A 13,444-nucleotide genomic window follows, 5' to 3' on the forward strand; every position below is an offset into this window, starting at 1 on the left:
TCGTAATTTAGGTATACCTCAGTTGTTATTTGTAATTAAGCCAAACACTAATTATGAGCTCATAAACATTAACATTTTAGTTTTTATTATGTAACCTATGGTGGATGTCTATAGGAGTTACAAAATCATTAGTATGTGTAATTAGAGTTGATAATGGTGGATGTTAAGGCCATTCATTCCCTTTTAAACTCATGACCTTTTGAATAGTCTTCTTATACTATAAAGATACACTTGAATAAGAATACAATACATACACACACTTGTTCTCTTCTTGTCTTTCCCTTGTTTTATAACGGATTTAACTGAAATGGCTAAGTAGCCATAAACATTTTAGTGCAAAACATTAAGGATAGTTTATGATAAAGCCCCTGAACTAAGGTCAATTTACAAAAAAGAAAACTCACACGTATTAATAATTACCAAAAACCTCTTAAAGTTCGTTGTCATCTTACAAAATCCCCTTACCGTGTGAATTTTGACGGGATCATTTTGAATCCATGGAATATCTCCAAACATATACCATTTTACCCTTCTCGGGGTAATTGTAATAATATTATCTCATGAGGGGTTAATTGTAATACACTTTTTGAGGGGGCAAAGTGCTAAAAAGGCAATGATTTTCAAATTTGAACAAAATTGGTTTGTCAGACGTGTCGATTTTTTAGACCGCCGGTAATCGACCGAACCAACCCAGACCCAGCCATAAAAATGACCATAAACATTTTCACAGAAAATATGAAGTATGAGGACTAAACTGTATGAAGATTAAACTATATGAGGACTAGACTGTTATTTTCAAAAATAATAACCGTATTCACTCACACTCCGCCCAGTACCTAATTTCCCGAAGCTCTGTTTCATTCTTCTTCTTTCCTTCCCTGAAATCCACTTCACAAAACCTAAATACCGCCGTTTTTTTTTCTCTCAAAATCGCCGGAGTTGCTATCGTACACCGCCGTCCTTCTCCCTTCAACCACGCCGCCGTTGCTAGTTATCCGTGTTTCAATCGTCTCGCCCACAGTGAACATCATTTCCCCAATTTCCAGGTTTTTTTTCCTTTCCTTGCTCGATCCGATAGTAGAACGATTTTTATTTTTTCCGGCTGAATTTTTTTTTTCCGATCAGTCCGATTTCTAGCCTTACCGTAGAAATATTTCATCGTATATATATTGTAGATATGTATATATAATATATAGATTATAGATGTGGTTTCCCGAGTTAATTTTACTAGGGTTTCTTACACGCAGGGGAGAAAGGGAAAGGGGGAAACCGGCTCCAACTCCATGGATAGAATATCCGAGTTGCCGAAAGAGATATTGCAGAGGATAATTTATTTCCTCTCCCAAAAAGATGCTGTCCGAACCTCTGTCTTGTCGAAATCATGGCGTTGCGTTTGGTGTACTCGCCCCAATCTCGATTTTGCACACGACTCCTTCAAAGGTGAAAAAACAGAATTTCTATCTGTTGTGGACAAGACCTTACAGCATTACCGTAATCAAAGGCTGTGCTTGGAGGAATTTCGCCTTTGCATATCGCTGCCAGGCAATGATTCTGATCAGGAATCGGTCTCGTTTCTCGATAAATGGATCCCGTTACTCCCATGTATGGGCGTAAAGGATTTTCAGCTTTCTATTCCTGCGGAACAAAGTGTTCGGGGAATCATCGATCTGCCCGTAGTCCTTAAAGCGGAATCCCTCACGCTTTTGTGGCTGTATAATTGCAATTTGGGCCAGAATATTCCCGATAATATACCCTTTGTGCGTCTACAAGAACTTCGACTTCGCAATGTGTTGATCAAGAATGAGATTGTTGACAAGATAATCTCAAGCTGCCCTTTGCTTACTACTATGTTATTCCTAGACTGTGAGGGGTTGAAAACTATCAAGTTGGATAAGAAGCTTCACAAATATCTCAAGCACTTCGTTTTCTGTAATTTCAAGACTGACGGAAGAGAAAAATGCAGCGTTGAAATCGATGCCCCAACACTTGAAACAATCGAAACAATCAGGATTATCGGCAGTAAGGTTCAGTTTCACGGCCATAAGTTCAGTAATCTGAAGGATTTAATTCTACAGAGGGTGGTATTCTTTAATAATTCGATCGAACAATCTCAGCTACGTATTGATGCCCCCAACATAAACTCGTTTCGCTATTCAGGATTTATTATCCCGTCCATCTCGTCAACTCCATGGGAAAACGGCTGCCATATTTTCGCACCGGCTTCCACCACTTCAACTCTAGGACTGTATATTCGAGATGTAAACGATGCGCAGTCGTGGTTCCTCAGACTAAGTAAACTGCTCCAGGCTTTACGTTGGTCCAATCTTTTTCTTGAAATTGCTCAAAGTTCCACGAACAACGTGCACGTTGAAGAAGACATTCTAGTACAAGACGTTATTAATGGTGGTAATAGACCTGTTGTGGTGGAGCATTTGACTCTGCACATTAGTCATGTGCCTTCATTTTTATCTGTTTTAAATGGTTTGTTTTGTATTTGTCGTCCGAGAATCATAACTCCGAACTGGTTCATGCAAGAGAATTGGGACAAAGAAAGGGAAGTGAAGGAACTGTGTGAGTTTTTCCGCAAAATCCAAATGATGAGAGAGAGTGGAAATCGAAAAATATGGCAACATTTGAAGGATTTAACCATTCAAGGATTTGATGAGAGCAGACAAGAATGGCAGACTTTACAGGTGACGCAGTTGTCAGAATCTGCATTATTGCCGGACTTTGATCGTTTCCAGGTTCGATTGCAATGGAATGATTGCATGGTCGTTGCATATATATAAGTTTGACATGTAAGAGGTACTTTACTCATGTTATACTAATTAAATTACTATTATTGCATAATATAAACAAAATGACGTCGTTTTGTCTGGCGGGCGGGCAGGATAGGGTTTCATCGGTTAATAATCACCCTTTTGCAAAAATCAGAATCTTGATATCTTCTAAAATCCAATTTATTAGAGGCATGAAAAGTATCTAGGGTTTTCCGAGTTGAAAAGTATTGACTAGGGTTTATGAGAGGCATGAAAAAGGCAACGCCAGAAACCGAAGGTAATAATTCCAGGATATCCGATTTGCTAAAGGACGGTGAAAATGAATGTGGCTTCGGATTAAAAAAAACTTCCTCCCTAAAAGTGATGGAGACGCAATTGAATCTACGGTATTCACATACCCTTTGAGTTTGGATTTGGCGGTCGCAATAGGTGGCACGCACCACAAGGAAGAAAAAGAAGAAATAGACGAAGGAGATGGCTACACCAAGCCTGGACTCGAAACCCCTTGTCGGAATAAAAAGGAAGTTTTTCGAGATGGAATTAGCATAAATGGTGGTTTGGCTCAGCAATTTCTTCTTTTTTTTTTCGAATCTTTTAGATGGAGTTAGAGAAATGAGGAGGGACAAATTGAATTTGATTATGGTGGCCGGTGGTGCGGCGGCGGACCAGAGGTGGTGGTGGTAGTGGGGATTTGCTGCATATTTTTCTTTAACACGTTGGATTTTATATTATTTACACTTCTATTTGTAAATAGATTGCATTATTAATTTATATATATTATAATATTAATATTATTGATATGAATTTTACAAAGAAAAAAACAAAGTTGGAATTTTTTAAATTTAAATTGGATAAAAAGAAAATCTAAAATCAATTTTTTGGAACTTTGAAATTCGATAATTTGGTTCTGATTTGGAAAAAAAAACAAGAATATAAAAGGTATACATCTTTCACCTGACGACCTTTTATTTTATATAAGACAAAAAAGTATATCATCTCTATATAATATCTAGGGTTTTCCAGAGTTGACTAGGGTTTATTAGAGGTATGAAAAAGGCAAAGCAAGAAGACGAAGGTAATAATTCCAGAATATCCGATTTGCCAAAAGACATCTTGCATAGAATTCTGTATTTTCTCTCTCTAGAAGATGCTGTCCGAACATCTGTCTTGTCGAAATCGTGGCGTTACGTTTGGTGTACTCGTCCCAATCTCGATTTCTCAGACAACAACTTCAAAGGTAACAAAAATAATTTTCTATTGGTTGTGGACAAGACTTTACAGCTGTACTGTGATCAAAAGCTGTGCTTGGAGGAATTTCACCTCTCTATATCGCTCACCTATTATTGGGATTGTACATCTGTTCCGTTTCTCGATAAATGGATCCCGTTACTCGCAACCATGGGCGTAAAGGAGTTTCGTCTTTCTATTGTTTCCAATCATGGTTCTCGAATGACGCGGAATCTGCCCTCGGTAGTCTATAAAGCGGAATCTCTCAATCTTTTACGTCTGGAAAGATGCAATTTGGTCCAATATATTCCCGAGAATATACCCTTTGTGCGTCTGCAAGTACTTCGCCTCCAAACCGTCTCGATCGAGCAACAGATTTTCGACAAGATAATATCGAGCTGCCCTTTGCTCACTGATATGTGGTTCCAAGAATGTAAAGGGCTGACAACTATAAAGTTGGAGACGAAGCTTCACAAACATCTCAAGCACTTCACTTTTATTAGTAACGACAGGTACATAGAAGAGAAACGATGCATTGAAATCGACATCCCGACTCTCGAAACAATCAAGATCAACGGCAGCAAGATTAGGGTTAACATCCGTAAGTTCGGCAATCTGAAGTCGTTGATTCTAAAGAGGGTGGAAATCTATAACATTAATTCGATCGAACTATCTGATCGGCTACTTATCGATGATGCCCCCAACATGGAGTATTTTTACTATTCGGGACTTCTTATCCCGTCAATCTCTTCCGCACCAAATTGCCGGGAGTCGTATTTAAAACTGTTTATTTGGGACGACGACGATGATGTGGAAGATTCTCAGTTGTGGTTCCCCAGACTAAGTAAACTGCTCCACGCTCTACGCGGGTCCGAAATTTCCCTGAATATTTTTCATCATTCCGTTGAGAATATGCCGTACGTTCAACACGAATTTATCGATGGTGGTGGTGATAATAATAAGCCTGTTGCGATGGAGCATTTGCGGTTGAGTTCTGATCACGTGCGTTCACTTGTGCCTTTGTTAAATGGTTTGTTTTGTATTTGTCGTCCGAGAAACGTAGATCCAAAGTGGTTAGAAGTAGGGCCTGAGTACAAAGAAAGTGAAAGGAAGGAACTCAGTGAGTTTTGGATCGAGATCCAAGAGATGAGAGAAAGCGGGAACCGAGAAATCTGGCAAGATGATTTGGAGGATTTAACCATTGAAAGTTTTGATTCGAGTCGGAAAATATGGCAGCCGTTTTTAGTACAGGCGACGAGGTTGTCGGAGGAATCGGCATTTTTCCCGGACTTTGGTCGTATGCGCTTTCGATTGAAATGGAGGGAAAGCTTGTGAGTCGAGTTATGAGATTCACGATAGTTAGAACCGTAGACAACTCATTTTTACATTATACAAAATCCATTTTTCTTTCTGTTGGTTTAATGTTGTTGCCTAGCTCTCGTTCGTTTGTTTACGAGAATGTTTTTTTTTTTTTAATAAGATACGAGAATTCAGTTTACCTGTTTTGCATCTTAGTATAGTGTTATTTCATAAGAGGACCAAATGCTGTTTCATATGATCTTTTGCCCTAATAACAATTTGAGTCTTCTCCTGGAAAAGGTTTTGAGACATTTGTCCAATTTTATTTTTTGTCCAAATTTACACGAGCTTTGGATTTTACCTGTTGTTTAACGTTGTAGCTAACAAACTCGTAGATTTTTTTTTTTTTGTTATATATATGGGCGATTAAAGAATTACAAATTCTACATTAACGTAGTTCGGGTTCTCACATAATTAAAATTTTATCAAGGCTAAATTAAAAGTCGAAGTTATATATAAGCTGTAAAATCCTTCAAGTTAATTTGCCGCGTCAATTAATTAAAACTTGATGCAATATTGGACCCTACAAGAGACGTAAACAACAGTAGGCTAACCATGTGTGACAAGCTCGATCTAGCGGCCGTTGGTAACAATATTAAACTAGGGTTTAATTTCATTAGTGTTTATTAATTAGATGCATGAAAAAGGCAAAAGGTTACTCCAACTCCATGGACAGAATATTCGAGTTGCCGAACGAGATGTTGCAGAGAATACTGTGTTTCCTCTCCCAAGAAAAAGTTGTCCGAACCTCCGTCCTGTCGAAATCGTGGCGCTACATTTGGTGTACTCGTCCCAATCTTGTTTTTTTTAAATGGCTTTTTTTGTAATTGTCGTCCGAGAAAAATAACTCCGAGATGGTCCTCGCAACAAAGTAGTTGGGACAAAAGAAGGAAACAGAAGGAAGTCGGTGGGTTTTTCCGCAAAATCGAAAAGAGGGAAACCGAGAAATATGCCAATATTTGGAGGATTAATCCATTGAAAACTTTGATTCCGAGTCGGAAAAAATGGCAACCTTTACAGGTGACGGAGTTGTCGGAATCTGAATTGCCCGAAATTCGGGTTCGATTGCAATGGAGTGATCAATATATAATCGAGACGAATGGCGTCAGATAACTCTGTCAGAATTGCCAAATTAAAGGTGAACAAAATTCTCACTCGCTTTGCGTTGAAACGAAAGACGAACTTAATTTGTGAGTCTTTTAAAAAAGTATCCTATTATTTTTACATTCTGCACATTAAACTTTCTATAGTTAAGGTTTAAAAAATATTGAGGGTGTAAATTGTTATATTTTAAATTTCAGGGTGCAAAACGCAAATTCAACCAACTTAAACGCGTTAATGATGACGTTGCTTTAACTATTCGTTGTTGTTTTGCAGTGTTTGGATTTTTCCTTTCAACTCCTTTTGTCCACTCTGCAATCTTTGATTCCCACACATGTCTATAAAATATAATTAAATAATTAAATAATAAATAAAAAAATGGTCCGTGTGTATGTGTGTGAACAAGAAAACAATTCTGACGTGTCAGTGACTATGTACACAATCCATATATATACACACGACGGTACTAGCAAAATTCGATTAATTCTGCAAATTATTATATTATCGAGTTAAAAACTAAACACAACTCTACTGTGAAGAAATTATTATTTCAGCGAAGTTATTAATTTATCAAATTATTATTTCAGCGAAGTTATTAATTTATCAAGATTCAACTGTAATTTAATAATACCAAAAACATTAAAAAAAAATGGAATACTATTCCGAGCCTACCACATATTCATAAATAATAATAATAATAATAATAATAATAATAATAATAACCCCACATAATTTATTATATATTTTTATTGAAACACAAAGGTATATATCAAATGTTCAAAGTACACAAATCATTTCTCCCAAATTAAGTCTATGAAGCCAAAAGAGTACACAATAAATGCTACTACCAATGAGGAAAATATGGATATGGGGGTACCTAAATGTATGACATATGTACACACCCCATCATCATCATCATCATCATCATCATAACATAGGCCCATACATACATACATACATATATATATGAAAATAAATACCATCTTCAAAATGACCATTATGCCCTCCCCCTCATCCCTTCTTCTATTCACATCCACAAGATGCCTAAATCCAACTCCCAAATAAAATGTGACCATAACACGAATATTATTATATATAAGGGAAAATCAAATCATCGATAAACTCATCTTAATCACATGGAAGATGCGGATTTACTGCGGTGGTGCCTCTTGCCGCGGCGGGGGCGGCGGCCACCTCCGAAGGTCACGGGGTCAAAGCCGCGCAGGCGTTCGGCCTCTTTAGGGTCCACCACGCACTCGGTGGGGGGAGTATTGTACCTTGATCGGTCGTAGCAGTATGAGTACTGCATGTACTTGTTCCGGAAGCTCGACATTTTGCTTCTTTGGTTTTGTGTGGGGCCCGCGGGCTGTGACGCGCCGGGTTGGGGGGTGTGTTCGCAGTTGTTGGTGGTGTGTTCGGTGGGGTCCACGGAGCATCCGTGGAGGACGAACTCGGAGAATTCGGAGATGAAAGGGGCGTATTTGTAATTGACTCGGTATTTGCCACCGTTTGTGGCCCAATCGGAGCCATCCCATATCGTTGCGTAGAGAGACATTGGCTTTGAAGGGAAGTCCCCACCCATTGCTTCTGTCCTCTTGATCTCTCTTATCGGAACATTATCAACATAAAATCTGCAACAAAATTCAAAAAAAAAAACGGAATCAAGAATCGTTTTGCTATTAGAACTTATTAAACTATTTCTTATAGAATTAAGTCCGCATATTAAGTTATTTACTTAACCGTATAAAATGGATAGAGAATCAAAAGTAATTTCCTAATCACACAAAGTTATATGCTTTGTTCAAAGATACTATCCACTAATTGAATCATGAGAAGAAATAAGGCCAACAACATTAAAAATGAGCATAGGATGCCAAACATAAACTAAGTACTTCCACAAATGGAAAGTAAAGTTCTTTCTCCATGATGAGAGAGAGAGAGAGAGAGAGAGAGAGAGAGAGAGAGAGAGAGAATCACAAATGAAACACCATAAACAGTAAAAACAGAAGAAAATTCAAGAACTATAGACATAGATTACTTACACAATTAGATTATGAGTCCATAGGAGGCTGTATTGATGGAAGTCTTCGGAGGGATCGAACCAAAGACCATATCTTTCTTCTCTGCCAACACTTGTGCTCCCATTCCCATAAATGTTTGTCTGAATTCTCCAATCTTTACCCCGTATATTCCCCAAGAACTCGAAATCGATTTCATCGTGGTTCTTCTCATACATGTCACCATTTGACATCTGTCACCAAAACCCATACTAGTTTCAAGAAAGGAACTTTTTTTTGCATAAATTAACCTCAGTACAAATTCAAGATGCAGGGGATTGGATAATATTTTATCTTTATTGGGTGGTTATAATATTTTTAGTATATATTAAAAAGATAATTGCAATTTTTTTTATTAAAACAAAATCTTGGTGAAATTGAGATGAAGATACTGGAGAGCCCCCTTCATTAAATTATGTCATGCAAAAAAAAAATGTTCTTTTTTCTAATCAATTAATAAATTAAATAGAAGAAATAATCCTTAAAAGGGAATAGAATATTTACTCACATAAAATGCAACGACAACGCCAGCAGTGTAATCTGCAGGTAGTTTAATAGAAGCACTAAAATACCCATGAAGGTAAATATCTTGTGACACAAATCCAGAACCTGCACACACAAACCATCCATTAAAAATCCAATCTTTACACCCTAAAACCACTTACACAAACCATCCATTAAAAATCCAATCTTTAAATATTTCCAAAAAAAAAAAATCCAATCTTTAAACCATAAAACCACTAATTACACATAAACCATCCATTAAAAATCCAATCTTTACACCATATAACCACTATTTAACACAAACCATCCATTAAAAATCCAATCTTTACACCTGAAAACCACTAATCACACACAAACCATCCACTAAAAATCCAATCTTTAGAACATAAAACCACTAATTACGCCTCAAATCATAAGTTAATTTGAAGAACAACCAAAAGGGAATTTGAAAAATAAATAATTATAAAAAAAAAATCAATTTTTAATATAAAAAAATTAAAAAAATAAAAAAAATAAAAAAATTGACCTGTTCTATCATCCAAAGAGAGATGAACCGATTTCCCATCTTTAAGGACCATGAGATTAGCATCACCAAAGAGATGAGAGTACCCTTCATCAAAAGACAGTATCGGCAGATTTCTTGAAACCCCAGTAACGGACAACACCATAAAGGCTGAACAGAGGATAAATGCTGCGAAAATATTCATATTCATATTTGATTTATTTTTTTTAAAGAAAAAAAAAACAAGAATTTGGAGCCCTTTATTCTTTTGATTATAGTGAAATCAAATTCTTTTTATAAGAGCCAGAAAAAATATATATATGTGGTTTATTATACGGAGGGTTCTTGTTCTTGTTCTGGGTGTTTCTTGTGTTTTAGTGTGTGTGTGTGTGAAGGAGAGACGTATTATAGAAGCCAAAATGGGTGCGTACGTGTGAAAGAAAGAAGAGGGGTCTTAATCTCTACAGCATGAAGAGAGAGAAAGTGGAGAGAGAGAGAGAGGAGATTAAGGAGGAAGACAGAAGAGTGTGATTTTATTGGGTGGTGAGACTGAGAGGTTGAATGAGCTGTTCTCTTTGTAGCTTAGACAAATATTCATTCTGTTCAAAGGGTTTTATTTTTCTTTATTTTTTTTTAAATTAATCTTTTTTTTTTTCAAAAAAAAAAAAAATTGTAGTCATATTTTGAATCGGGGTTTATACTATGCTATACTGGATGAAATATACACGGTAGGTCTAACAATTCAAAACACACAAACACACACACCCACATTAGTATGTGTAGATCGAGCTGTTTTTACTCCACCAACTAAATTTCTTGTTATTTATTTATTTTCATTTTTGATATTTGGATGACATAAATGCATGTGGATTTTATTATTTATGTACTTTAGTAGTTTCTACAAGAGTATATAGAAAATATTAATTAATTAAATAAATGAAAGCCATGTTCATGGTTTTAGGTTTGTAAAACATGTGTATCTTCTATTGGCAGAGGTGTCTTGAGAATGTCTAGTAACATTCGTATAATAATAATAATAATGAGATTAAATTAACTTTTTTCGATTTCCTAAGATTTATTCAAAAAATTGAAAACTGCAACTTGCCGTAATTAATGGTGGAAAAAGAAGGTTAAAAGTCATAATCTCATTCATTACTGTTGACTATTTTGATTTAAGGTTAATTACATTTAGTGCTGCTAATCCCAACTATTCATAGTCATATTTATGCTCCATTAATGAAGTTTATCACATATTAATGGTTAAACTAAAGCAATTAAAGTGATATTTCCTTCGTTCTACACTATCTGTCACTCTTACGAATTTTTTTAGATTTCCAATATCTCATTAATTAAATATTTTTCAATTATGTTCTTATTAACTTTGTAATAATCTCCCAACATTAAATAATAAACAAGAGTATCTTGGTCTAATAATATATATATTTTTCTAAATTCAATACATGTTTATTGAGTTTTTTAAGACTTGTACAAAAATAGAAAACGACACATATTTAGGAACGGATGGAGTACAGGTTGGTAGTTTCGATCTGAATTTCATTCGAGTAAGCAACATTATCATAAAAGACAATGTAGCTTATTTTTTATTTAATTTTGCTTTTAACTTAATTAATAACAAAGATTAGAGAATAATCATGATCTACTTTCTCATATAATCCTTTTGACTTTATTTCATCCTCAAACGATTTTGTGTTTATTCTTTTTATATAAAAGAGGTGAATTTTGAAATTACTTTGAGGAGGGATAAAGTGCCAAAATTATCACAAACGCAAAAGATACCTTCAAAAAAGGAACTTTGAGTGAGATAAAATAAATAAGAAAAATACAATTTTATCCCTCAAGTTTGCACCAATTTCACATTTGAACCATTATGTTCACAATATATATATATATATATATATATATATATATATATATATATATATATATATATATATGATCCCTCATGTTTCAAAATTCAACAATTTTAGTCATTCTAGTCATTTTTCCGTTAGTACTAACGTACTCGAGAGTGTGCCCCCATGACTGCCTCAACTGATAAACTAACAGTAAATTAACGGAATTAAAATATTAAATTATTGAAATATAAGGGACCAAATGTGTTTTTTTGTGAACATTGAGGGGCCCAACGTATGATATTGCTGCAAACTTGAGGTGTGAAAACTGTAATTTTTCCAATCCTTTAATTTTTTGTAAGCGCATTTTTTTTAGTTTGGAATTGGAAAAGGCTGAAATTTAGCATTACTTGAATAGTTGGAATAAAGATTTATAAAATGAAAAATATCAATTAAAATATTATTATTGTTGTTGTTATTATTGAAATTAATTAAGTATATAAAATAATTAATAAAGCTTTTGTTGTCATTTAATTTTTGAATGAAAAAGCAGATGAAAAGGTTCTTGTCTGTATTGTTAACCATGTAACCGCCCCAGGCGCCGCCCCGCCTAACGTTAGTGCTCTTTTTATGGCAAAACAGAACGCCAAATTACTGATTTGCCCCGATATTAATGGAAGAAGAGGCGACGCTACGCGTGGGCCTGGCGCACTTTAGCAGAGACACGTGGCAATAACCGATATTAGTTTTTCTTTTTTACCCTTTTTTTAAGGGAGAATTATAATTATGCCCCCTCATTTTTGGCATGATTCCACTTTTGATCCTCATTGTTCTAAGTGAACAAATTTCACATAAAAAATTCGCTTCTAAGCACTTACGGTCCACTCCGTCCGTCACATGTCCGTTAACAAGTAACTGAAATCACTATTTTAGGGTGAAAATTTAAATGAAAAATTGTTTTGGGGCTAGAAAATAATTTAAAATGTGGAGTACTATTTTTAATTTTTTCTTTTAATAATATTACGAATAAATAAAAAGAAATTGAACAATATTTAATTTTCACAAACAAAATAAAAGATTAACGGCGATCCAAGTAATTAGGCATTTGACGTGGCAAGGAAATACTGCCACGTAGGAATGACTAGCCGTTGTCGCGCGGGACCGGCCTGACAGTATTGGTGGGTCAGTTAGTCAGCGACACGGAGCGAAATCTAAGGAAGCTTTTTCACGGCTAGGTTAACGGCGTTAAGTTTGGGGTCAATTCGGTGAAAAAGTTGATCACGCGTGTGTATTTTAGTGCTGGAACCCATTTTCTTTATTTTCTTTTTTATTTTCATTTTCCTTGTATTAGATATATTATTAAAATTATTAAAATAGTGTTTCTATAATTTCTTAATAACATCTCTACATATCTTAATTATAATATTATATGGATAAAATCGTCTTTTTTCCTTTTAATTAGTAGTTACAAGATTAATCACAAGTAGAGATGGCAATGGGTACGGGTTTGGCGGGTCTCGGACCCGAAACCGACCCATTTGGGGCGGGTCTGGGTAAACTAAATGGTTCTGGGTCGGGTAATGGGTTTAAGTGTCTAGAATCGGATGGTTCTGGGTCGGGTTACGAGTCTTATTGGAACCGACCCAGAACCGACCCGTATATATATATATATATATATATATATATATATATATATATATATATATATATATATATATATATATATATAATTTCGGATTTCATTTATCAAACTATCAATTTCTAGTTTGTCTATTCTCATTTACCTATTTTCACTGTTTTATTTTTCGAATCTCATTTCTCATGATTAATATTTATGACTTGTCGACCACCGCTGATTGTCTTGCATTTTGAATTTTACTTATTATCGAAGTTAAATATAATTAATTGTAAATATATTGTTCATGTTATATCACTTGTATAGATTTTTTAAAATATTGTATTTTAGTATTGAGATTATTTCGTAAAAATGAATAAGCAAAATGCTATGAAAGTTCAAAAATATTAAACTTTTTGTATGTTAACGGGTCTAGCGGGTCTGAC

At 35.1% G+C, this 13,444-nt stretch overlaps 3 protein-coding genes across 3 annotated transcripts; 2 read left to right on the forward strand and 1 right to left on the reverse strand.

The window, feature by feature from the left end:
* The first annotated feature begins 826 nt into the window (after positions 1 to 826).
* Positions 827 to 2,876, forward strand: LOC105966209 (putative F-box/LRR-repeat protein At3g18150). Its single transcript, XM_088818561.1, has 2 exons — positions 827 to 1,046; positions 1,248 to 2,876. The coding sequence occupies exon 2, from the start codon at positions 1,284 to 1,286 to the stop codon at positions 2,787 to 2,789; it is 1,506 nt and encodes a 501-aa protein (XP_088674687.1). The 5' UTR covers positions 827 to 1,046; positions 1,248 to 1,283; the 3' UTR covers positions 2,790 to 2,876.
* Positions 2,877 to 3,691: 815 nt separating this feature from the next.
* LOC148770438 (FBD-associated F-box protein At4g10400-like) lies at positions 3,692 to 5,605 on the forward strand. Its single transcript, XM_088818559.1, has one exon. It carries the CDS (start codon positions 3,828 to 3,830, stop codon positions 5,340 to 5,342), a length of 1,515 nt encoding a protein of 504 aa, XP_088674685.1. The 5' UTR covers positions 3,692 to 3,827; the 3' UTR covers positions 5,343 to 5,605.
* Positions 5,606 to 7,198: 1,593 nt separating this feature from the next.
* XTH28 (xyloglucan endotransglucosylase/hydrolase 28) lies at positions 7,199 to 10,220 on the reverse strand. Its single transcript, XM_088818562.1, has 4 exons — positions 9,555 to 10,220; positions 9,033 to 9,133; positions 8,510 to 8,718; positions 7,199 to 8,098 (listed from the first exon to the last, which is right to left on the reverse strand). The coding sequence occupies exons 1-4, from the start codon at positions 9,739 to 9,741 to the stop codon at positions 7,600 to 7,602; spliced, it is 996 nt and encodes a 331-aa protein (XP_088674688.1). The 5' UTR covers positions 9,742 to 10,220; the 3' UTR covers positions 7,199 to 7,599.
* Between the last annotated feature and the right edge of the window lie 3,224 nt (positions 10,221 to 13,444).

The sequence above is a fragment of the Erythranthe guttata genome, chromosome 5 (genome assembly GCF_056151865.1).
Source record: "Erythranthe guttata isolate IM_541 chromosome 5, IM_541, whole genome shotgun sequence".
NCBI classification, from domain to species: Eukaryota; Viridiplantae; Streptophyta; class Magnoliopsida; order Lamiales; family Phrymaceae; genus Erythranthe; species Erythranthe guttata.

Bases quoted from the DNA above. Each gene is read 5' to 3' on its own strand.
- LOC148770438 (XM_088818559.1), top strand. From the start codon at position 3,828: ATGAAAAAGGCAAAGCAAGAAGACGAAGGTAATAATTCCAGAATATCC.
- XTH28 (XM_088818562.1), bottom strand. From the start codon at position 9,741: ATGAATATGAATATTTTCGCAGCATTTATCCTCTGTTCAGCCTTTATG. The intron at 8,719-9,032 runs GTGAGTAAATAT...TTTTGGTGACAG, and splicing joins GCGTTGTCGTTGCATTTTAT to ATGTCAAATGGTGACATGTA. The intron at 8,099-8,509 runs GTAAGTAATCTA...ATTTTGTTGCAG, and splicing joins TGGACTCATAATCTAATTGT to ATTTTATGTTGATAATGTTC.
- LOC105966209 (XM_088818561.1), top strand. From the start codon at position 1,284: ATGGATAGAATATCCGAGTTGCCGAAAGAGATATTGCAGAGGATAATT.